This window comes from Antrostomus carolinensis, unplaced genomic scaffold (genome assembly GCF_000700745.2).
Source record: "Antrostomus carolinensis isolate BGI_N321 unplaced genomic scaffold, ASM70074v2 scaffold85, whole genome shotgun sequence".
NCBI classification, from domain to species: domain Eukaryota; kingdom Metazoa; phylum Chordata; class Aves; order Caprimulgiformes; family Caprimulgidae; genus Antrostomus; species Antrostomus carolinensis.
Genome location: NW_010318194.1, coordinates 770 through 10,621, shown reverse-complemented (window position 1 = coordinate 10,621; position 9,852 = coordinate 770). Strand labels below are relative to the sequence as shown.

At 43.5% G+C, this 9,852-nt stretch overlaps 1 protein-coding gene across 1 annotated transcript in view; it reads left to right on the top strand.

Moving 5' to 3' along the window:
- SCFD2 (sec1 family domain containing 2) overlaps nucleotides 1–7,245 on the top strand; it is a gene marked incomplete at its 5' end in the record, with an annotated part of 13,369 nt that extends 6,124 nt beyond the window's left edge. Inside the window, 2 exons of the mRNA XM_010168789.1 lie at nucleotides 3,101–3,220; nucleotides 7,153–7,245. Coding sequence (XP_010167091.1) covers nucleotides 3,101–3,220; nucleotides 7,153–7,245 — 213 coding nt within the window. The remainder of the gene's footprint in view (nucleotides 1–3,100; nucleotides 3,221–7,152) is intronic.
- Nucleotides 7,246–9,852: the final 2,607 nt, after the last annotated feature.

Sequence of the window (9,852 nt, the reverse complement as noted above, 5' to 3'; positions counted from 1 at the left end):
TTCCTCAGAGGAAAAGGCTGTGTTTTGTGATCTGCTATGAGAACAAACGTGTCCTCCAACTCCTTTCTGCTTCAGTATTAGAGTTTTGTTGACTGCCATCACTCGGCTTTCCCATCTCCCCCTCTCCCTCTCCACGCAGACACAGGTGCCAGCAAAGAGCCCTCTATCCATCAGCATCCTGAGGAAATGCAGCAGTGGTGGGCTCGAAGCTGGAGAGAAGGCTGATGTCCAGCTGGGATGCTCTGCTAGCTCAGGGCACCATTCCTCTTTCTTCCTTCAGGCTCTTTCGCTCAATGTAATAGTTTTGCTTTTTCTTGATTAGTCTTTCTAATTGCCTGAGATAACTGTCCCAATTTTTTTACTGCATGGCATTTTGAACTGAAAGTGAATTTCACTTGGAGATTTTTGCAAAATTCATATTTCACAGAAAATGTAAATTGGAGGCCTCAGAAATGTCCCAAAACAACTGAACTTTAGAAGGATCACAGAAAATACATGTTGCTTTTGTTGCAGTCCATTTCAGTTCTTCTGTATCACAGAAATGAGCTGTGTTTAGCTGCACGCAGCCAGTTCCTTCAAAAGAGAGAGCCTTGGGTGGTTGTATTATCAAACAAAAAAATCTTGGCAGAAACTTGCATTCTTAGCACAGCCAAATATTTTGTACCCAAAATATTGTCGTCCTTCAAAACACTTGTGTGTAGCATAACAAAATTACAGATTCCAAGACCCTTCTCATTGCAAATTTAATTTACTTTAGAGTTTGCATACCTAATAGTATTTTTAATATGCATTTCTGGAATTTGTGGTTTGAACTTTAGTCTTCTGAAAAAGAATAACTTTTATATAGGCACCATGTGTTTGGATCTAGGATTATTTTGACTGAAGGAAATGATTTGTCAAGACATTTTCTCTCTAGTATTGCCATGAAAGTTTGTGTTTTCTGATCAATGCTTTTATATTGGATGTCCTTTCAGCATGTCCAATGTTATGCATGCATGTTTATGATGAGTTTGTTGTCTCTAGGAAAGGTATTAGAAAAGAGAGACTTTATTCAATAGGAAGCTTCTGAAGTTCGAGGTCTTTGCATACGTTTTGGATCATTCAGAAGCTTTGTGAGATGGAGTGGAGCTGTTTGCTCTGTTGACAGGGTTAAAAAGAGTCAAGATCCATGAGAAGGAATAAAACAATAATTCCTGTATTACCCCGAAATGCCATAGCAGAGTGTTTTGTCAACTTTTATCTTCACCATCTTTGTGAGTAGTTATTTCTTTAACCTTGTGTCACTGCTTACAGCAATTATGGCATGAAATATCTAATATTTTAGCAAGTAATAGCTCTGTATGACCTGCTTTGTAAGTAAATATTTAGGTCTGTGTTAAAATCTTCATGGTGTTTGTAATAGAAATGGACTTTTTCTCATTTGAGGTTGACACTATGTTGTATGTAGATAGTAAGAAGTGAGTAGTCTGATGTGGGAAAGTGCATAAAGAAAGTCTTTGTAAACTCTGATGTATCCATTCAATTGGTCTGTTGGTGTAAATGGAAAATTGCTCAATATCACACCAGAATTGCAGGACACCCTGCTGAAGTGCAGCATATATGCTGTCTGTGCCATCAGTTTGATGAAGATGGCTGATAAAGTGGGGGCGATTCAGAGAATAGACACCCAGTACACAAATACTCAGCTCACTAACGCATCTGTCTAAGGCTTTTTGTACTGGTTTCAAACTCCCAGGGAGCTGAAGAGCTCCCTGTCTGGGGAGCAGCATTGATCAGGGAGCCCTGTGTAATCAAAGGCCAGCCAGCCTGGAGAGAGAGAGAGCACTCCATCCCCCCGTGCTTGCTTCAAAGGGAAGAGTCTCTTCTGAAGGTTGCCAGTCAGAAAGCCTGATGGAGGCGCAGGATGAAAAACTGCTCAAAGACTAAATGTAGGGCAGCCACAACAAGGAAGAGAAGAAGAGCTGTACCCTCAGGAGCTGGAGCCTCATGGATCAAAGATAGCTGCCGTGGTAGTGACAGCAAAGGAACTGAGCTCCGCCCAAACACGGGTTGATGACCACTTTCATTCTGTCATGTGAATACTGTCAAAAATCTACACTTGTAGAAAGAGAGGGGGCGGAGAGTCTAAAAAGGAGCAAATTAAACTGTTCTCACTGTCACTCTTCGGAGCCAAACATTTGCAGTGTTTCATACTCAGAGGTGGTGTGACAGGAGCAATTGCATGGGCTCCATTGACATCACTCCCAAAGACTGGAACAAGGTGTTGTCAGGGGGGCGTGTTTTATCAAGAAAGGAAGAGTTTGCTCGGAAGCAGCAAAGTCATCAAGCTTCTAGAAGCAGTTAAGAGGAAACAGATGTAAAGCATCACCTTCACATTTAAAATTAAAATGCAGTTTTATAAAGTCTTAACTGATTTTAATGATAATTGGGGAAAAATGAAACAAGTATTTTGTTTGAGCTAAAGTTTCTCTATATTAGTTACAACCCAGTTATAGAAGTATTGAAAACTCTGAAGTGAAACAAGCTAGAAACAGACTTTATACTATAATGAATCTGATTTATTTTCATTGGATGAATTGTAAAGGATTATTTGCTGGTCTGGTGAAAACACATTACTTAGGATTCTCTCCATTGCTGACCTCAGGCAGGGATTCTAGCATGTTTAGGCTGGACTCCTTGCTTCTGCTGAGTAGTAATTTACCCCTCATTCCTTAAACCCCGCTGTGTACCTGTGTCCAAACTGTGCATCCACTCAGTTGTAGATCCTACTTTCCTCCCACTCTGGGAAAGGAAGGAAAGAAATGAAGAAGGAATGGAGGGAGAAGCACTCAGACCCTTTGAGAAACTCCTCTATGTTTCAGTGGAAGCCATGAAGACTCCATTTCCCTGGAAACAGTTCATTAGTTTTAACTGGGCATCATCCCCATTGATTTCCCTCTCAGCTGCTACAGGAACCATCATTCCATGGATATTTCTTTCTGAGCTTCCTCATTAGTCTTGCTCCAGAAGCTCAGGGAGCCGATCACTGCTGATCACTGCCAGTCCATAGGTTTGGAGTTGGACTGAGCAACTACAAATAATGTTTTCCTTCATTTTACAGGTGAATCGCCCTCACCCTGGTGATCATCCCCTTCTGATCATCTTTATGGTTGGTGGAGTGACAGTCTCCGAGGTCAAAATGGTGAAGGACCTGGTAGCAACACGCAAGCCTGGTACCCAGGTAAAAGCAGCTCTAAATGTACTGTTCCTATCTTAGAACAAAGACTAATGAAATTAAGCAGATAGTGTTCACTATAACACTGGTACCAAACCTACATGAAGCCACAGCCACATGTACAGGAATGGTGTTAGGATTTTGCTGTGAAACATCTGTAGGCAACAAGCGTTGAGGCACCAAGGGTCTGTCTTTAACATGTTAGAGTCAGCAATAAAAGTTCAAACTCAGGTTGGAGAGTCCAGAACAGACCACCATTATTCTGAAGGAGCTTTCATCATGTCTCAAAAGATTCATTTCTTGGTATTATTTAAAAACAGAAACATTTTCTGTCCAAAAGGCTACAGGCTCCCTGGCAGTGCATCTACAGGACATAGTGCAGGTATGCTCAGAAGAAGCATGCCAATGGTCTGGGTACCATCTAGTGAAGTATCAGTGGTGATCCTGCAGATAAGTGCAGATACCTGGCTGCTAGATGCCCTAAGTAGCCTGAATCAGGAGATGTGAAGAAAGCCCCAAGTCTCTGCAGCCATTAGATGTGCTGTCGGACTCCTGGAAGGAGGATGGCTTCTGTTGTGAACTTCAGCAGCGCCCGTGCAACTGGTCTTTGCCTCTTCCATTCTCTGGCAGCAGAACTTGACTACCACAGCTGTGGTGTCATCTGAGATGCTAAAAATCACTATTAACTGTGGAGGAACTTGTACAAGAGCAATTGGGTATCTGCTGAGTAGTGCAGATATACAGGGTATTCTAAAAACTACAAAAAAGTGTTGTGTAACAATTGCATCATAAACATAAGTCTAGTTTCCAGGGTGGCTTGTAAACATCGTGTTTTCAGTTCCTATGGAATGCCGTTTTGATTAGTGAGAAATCATTAGCAAAATGGAGCCAACCAAAGGCTGAGCAACCCCTGGGTTTGACATGTGCTTTCCACATTTTAGTTGTCTTTGCAGGGCCATCTCAAGCGGTGTTTGGTAAGACAGAGTGCCATTTTTAGCGATGTTTTTTTGATCTCATAATACATTTCTCCTCAATTAGCCTATTGCTAATCTCTTCAAAGCAGCAGATAAAATTCCTTCCCGTCTTGAAGGGGGATTGAATCATGACACACTGATGGACAAGTTAATCCACACCCAAAATGTATTAATACACCCTGAAAGATAAGCAGAGAGTTAACACGTGAGTTGGTTGAGAACTATGCAGGGGGACTTTTGACCAGCTTTCTATAGGGACTTGAGGCTTGACAGTGGTGACATGGGATCTGGTGTTGCTTTGCTTTGGCTTAACCCTGGTGGCAGGTCACCCTCTGAGGCAGATTCCTAAAGGATTTTAAGCTTTTACTGCATCTCGCCCTTTGTCCGAATGTGCTGAGTTAGAGGTGAAAGGACTTGGGGGTAGAGGCGGGAGGAGGAAGAGAAAGAAGAAAAGCAGTTATGCAAGTATTTCATATAAAAAAAGTTCATGAGTTTGTTGGATTTACCTGGATTTCTGCACTATGGCTGTGAATATGTGCCACCTGTTTGGGATTATTCTCTTTTCAAAAAGCCAGGCATTTGTCTAACTCGAGCCAGCATTTAACAGAGCTTTTTTGTGGTGTTCAGGCAATCAGGTTCAGGCGTCGGGGGAATGCTGGCCTCCCGAGTCCCTTCCAGTCAAACAAAGCACTGACATTTATACTAATTATTGGCTTTTGGAGAAATGGAGAGACACGTGGGTGCAAAAACAAAGAACTGAGGAAAGCAACAGAAAAACTGACAGAACGCACTGATTACTGCAGCAGTTATTTGGAGTTGAGGCAAATGACATTTAAATGTGGAGTAGGAGACACATGTTTCCATCCACAGAACTGCTCTGCATCTGAATATGAATGACAGATTTATTTCTCACGGAGGAGCACAGGAATACAGCATTTGTTTTTGGATGGTGGTGAACAGCTCACCTAACCTAGTGAGAAGTATCCTACTTTCAAAGGAAGAAATTACCTTTTTTTTTTTTTCCACTTTAATCAGGAGAGTAAAAAAAAAGGGGAAAGAGCATGAGTGGATGTTTCACCCTCCCAACATGCACAACCATCTGTGTGGTTGTGGCTGAGGCAGGCAGACAGATAAACCCTTCCAGATGCACCATCAGATGTTAGCTCCATCCTTCCCTGCCCTCTGCTGAGAAGGAACTGCCCATTACAGCACAGTGGGCCGGGACGTGAGCTCCTGGCTCCTCAGCTGCCATCGGGAGGGACAGCCCTTCACGTGAAGCGTCAAAGACAGGCATGCTGTACTGAGCAAGGAGAAGGTCTGCAAAGGATATACACTGTCCTGAAGATACCTGCCTGGAGAAGTGATGGACATTACTCATCTGGGTAGTTCCCCCTTTCTTTGTAAAAATGAAGGAAAAAATATTCACATTTATGCCTCTCAGAGAGCCCTCAGAGTACTGGGGGGGAAAGGAGGGAAATCCCACTGTATTTTGCTTCATCCTGTCTCAGATGTTAAAGTTTTAGCTTTCATTTTTCTCTCTGGGCTTGCTATTAGTTGCACAAATCCCCTCAGGGTTCAGTGGTGGGACTCCAAGAAGAAATTGCTTTTATCTGGCAGTGGCTATTGTTGATGTTTGGCTTGTACACCCAGAAAATTTTGGTAACGTGTCCCCTCATGTTTTTCAGAATTAAGCTGTGTGATAACAAAATGAGCACATAGTGTGCTATAGTCTTATCGTCACGTAACATAAGTAAGACAGTGTCAGCCTTTGGCATCTGCAAATTACAGAGGGTTTTTCATCCATAGGAAGGAGAAGAGATAATCACTGTCAGTTTGCCGCAGATTGTGTGGGAGGACAAGGGAAGGGGAGAAGTGAGAGGGAGGCTATCATCAGTACAGAAGGGATCTGTAGTAACTTAACTCCAGATTCCTTTCATTATTTGAAGTGAAAAGATGAAAGAAGGAACAACAAAAAAAAGTTGAAATGTAGCACTACTGCACATTTAAGCCTGCGTGCGATGAAGAGCGCGAGTGGTTTGATAGCTACTGCAGGAACCAGACAGACATTTTTGATGCTTGTGCTGCTTCTCCTCAGATTTGCACTGAAGAAGCAAATTTGTGTTCAAGTGGGCTACTGAGATAAATCTGCCCCCACGTCCCAGCCTGCAGTCCTGAGCCTACAAACACTACTGAACTTGGGGCTTTGTAAGAGCAGTGTCCTACAGCTTTGACCCTGAGTTAGCTCCACACAGCAAGAGCATACGCACTTCCTCCTTGCTGATAGCTTTGCCCTGCAGAGAAGCCTTCACGCTAGGCACCTGCATGCTAGTTTTCACTTAAGAAAATGCAGATACCTACATCTAGCAGGGTGTGTGTCATGGCTGTAGTGAGCAATGGTTTCATTCATTAGACCTGTCTTGGATTAAATGTTTGAAGAAACAAAAGTGATAGCATCCTGACAGCGCTCGAGGTTAAGCTTTAGTCTTTAAATGTGCAGAACAGCCTGTGCCTGACCTGAAGAGACGTTTCTGAACAGGGACTGTAGCTCCCCACAGCAGGCTGGCAGCACTTCTGTGGTGCTCACCTTACCTTCAACTGGGAGGAAACAGCCATCACTCAGAACTGTGTATGGGAAAGGAACCCCTGCTTCATCAGCTGGTGCCTCACAGTAGACACAGTGGCAGTCACAACAAATCACCGGGTAAGATGTGGGTAGAAATGAGTCAAAGCACACATTCATTAAGGGTACAATGCTACCAGTCATTATGCTCCTTAAAGTGATTTAACTACAGTTATTAGCAAGCAGTTTCACTGAGCAAGTTGTATTGCCCTGTCAGTAAACACCAGAAACACACAGCCTGTGTGAAGCCAGCAGTTCACAACTATGGCTCATTAGTACTGTGAGTACTATTGGTCTCAGTCCCCTTCATTTTGACTTTATGTTTCTTTGTCCCCTTCTTTCAGGTAATCGTGCTCTCCTCTGCACTCCTGACACCACATAGTGCTGTTGAGTTGTTGTTTGCCGCAGACCGTCTCCAGCCTGACACCGATATCTGATGAGGGAGGATCTGTGGAGAAGATGAGTGAGTGCTTCAGCTGGAAACATCAAATCCCTGGTCTGTCACTCTTCCCAGTAGCCTTCCAAAAATTGACATGTCCCCTGCTGCAGGTACAGCTCCAGCTGAAATGGGGTGAAGCAGCTGGGTGTCTGGCTGCAAGGCAGCACGGGCAGCTCACAGGCAGCTCTTCAAAATGGTCCAGTTGTCCAGCAACAACTCCCCTATCCTTAAGAGTAACACTCTGTGGTGCTGAATCACCCCAGCCTGGCTCTGCGTGGCAAGGATGGTCGCTTGTGATAATTCCCTACAAAAGGAGCAAGTGAGGACCAGGTGATGCTGAATTTGCACTCCTCAAGCAGTTCGTTTTTTCTCTTAAGTATTCCTGATGGTTTTGCTGGGATTGCTTCTGGTGGGAAATGCTGCTGAGGGAGTGAAAGGCTAACAAGATCCACCCTCTCCATCATGTTACCTTGCAAAACATGTGTGCCTTATACAGCATAACCATCTCTGCTCTTACTTTGTCCCTCAGCCCAGAGAGGTCATGGAGCACAGCCCTGCTTTACTGGCAGAGCAGCTCCCAGTGCGGTGATGCTTTCTGGGTGGGACTGGTAGAGGCAGAGAAGCAGAAAGCCAGATTCAAGCTCTGGGTTATGTGGCTGCTTCTCTCTCAGCTTCTCGTTTCCTGCTCTAGTTTCTCCACCCACAGTCCCAGGAAAAAAAGACTATTTCTGATGGCACACTTCTCTGTAGGTTTACGTAGGCAGACATATGGGCTGTGATAGTTTTATGATAACCCTGAAAGAATCCTTCCCTCACATTCATTTTAAAAAGAAAAAGAGTAAAAGCACGATCCCATTTTCAATAAGCCGCAGAGACAGATTCTTTCTTGAGCTAGATTTCTGAACAGCATGATTGGAGAACAGCTTTTATTTTTAATTTATGATCATGAAAGAGCTGCTATCAGATTCAGTTATGTAATTTTTCTTTATAAAACTTTGCTACAGTCTGTGATAAAAAAGCAGCAGCCAGTAGACTCTGATTAGCACCAAGACTTCCAAATTGCAATGTAAAATGGTGGAGCTCTAAAGCTGTATCCTCTTGCTTCATCCAAGGGATGCCAAGCCTACAGCTTACACTGAGATGAGAATGTGAAATTTTAAGTGACATTCACTCTATCATAGCATTCTTTATTATGCCAAAGGAGTAGATTAAATGGGAAGTAGCTTTTTAACCTTTGTTCACTAGCTAGCTTAAGTTCTGTTAAATGTTTATAATGTTCTTCAGAAAAGGGTGCATTTTGATTTAAAGTTACTTCTGAGTGGCTGGAAGGAAACAATGAACCCATTATAAAGCATGGACAATGTCGCCTCTGTGGAAGAGAAATTTGTAAGAATGACTATAGAATGGAACGTTGTGCTATAAAAATGAGAAATATTATGAAATTGCAATGTTAGAAGCTCAAGAAATAGTTTGAACAGAGCAACTGGAAAGCAAATAGCCAGTCTCTTGGTTTCTTTTCTGTCCTTCTGTACTGTTTAATCTTAGTATATGAATGTTTTGTAAATTCTGTAATCAATAAAGCAATGCTCTTACAATGCCAAACCTCATCCCTCTTCTCCTTCTCTCCTAGTACACAGGCCTGCACATACCAGGACTGCATATGCCTGCAACTCCTTTTTCTTTAGCATTATTTGATTGCCTCTAAGAACCTTGACCTTTTCCTCCTGGGAGGTGTCCTAGAGGGGTTCCCATGCCCTGCTGGTAGCAGAAATGCTCTGCTACATCCAGTGGCCATTGCTGGCCAGTGAGTTCAGGCACTCACACCTCTGAGGTGCTGCTGCTTTCCTGAGATGATGGAGGCTGGCAGTTGTGGTCTTCTCTCCCTCATGATTTCATCAGATGCTCTCAAGTCTCTGACTTGGCCACCTACGGACATACTGTATATTATAGTGAGAAGTGTGGCAGGGGGGTGAGTCTAAGCAGACACTGATGCTCTTGCACTTCCTACGGGTCAAGTAGCTCCTCTGACTGAGGCAGAGACTATTTTTCGAGGCCCACACTTTGCAGGAAACTTTTCATCCAGTGGGGCCACAGCTGTGGCAATGGATGCTGGAACTCAGCCACCATCATACTCAGTAGCTCAAGAGATGCAAGAAGATGGTCACAAAAGCCTGTTCCTTTTCTAGACCAAGGCTGGAGTGGAGTCTTTCCAGTGCCCCTAGTGTAATAGTTAGCTTCTTATCTGTAAGAAATAGCTGTAGTAGCTACTCATAGCCTGTGCTGAGGGAAAAGGCCAGGGGGGGTGAGAGGTCTCCTGCTAGTCACATATGAGCAGGAACAGCACAAGAGACTCTGCGTGGGCAGGTGCAGGACCACAGCAAGGAGTGCCTAAGCCCTCTGCATATGACACTAGACAATACTCAAAAGGGAGGAGGAGGAGAAAACACAAAGCCATCCTCAACAAATGAGTTTACTACTATATTAATAAGCTGAGCAGTATTTGGTAATAAACTCAGACTAAGGGGACAAGCTCAGTTCCTTTTGCAAGTCTTGTCCTAAGTCACTTGGCTAGTAGCTCATAGTCAAAAAGACTGTCTTCAGCAGG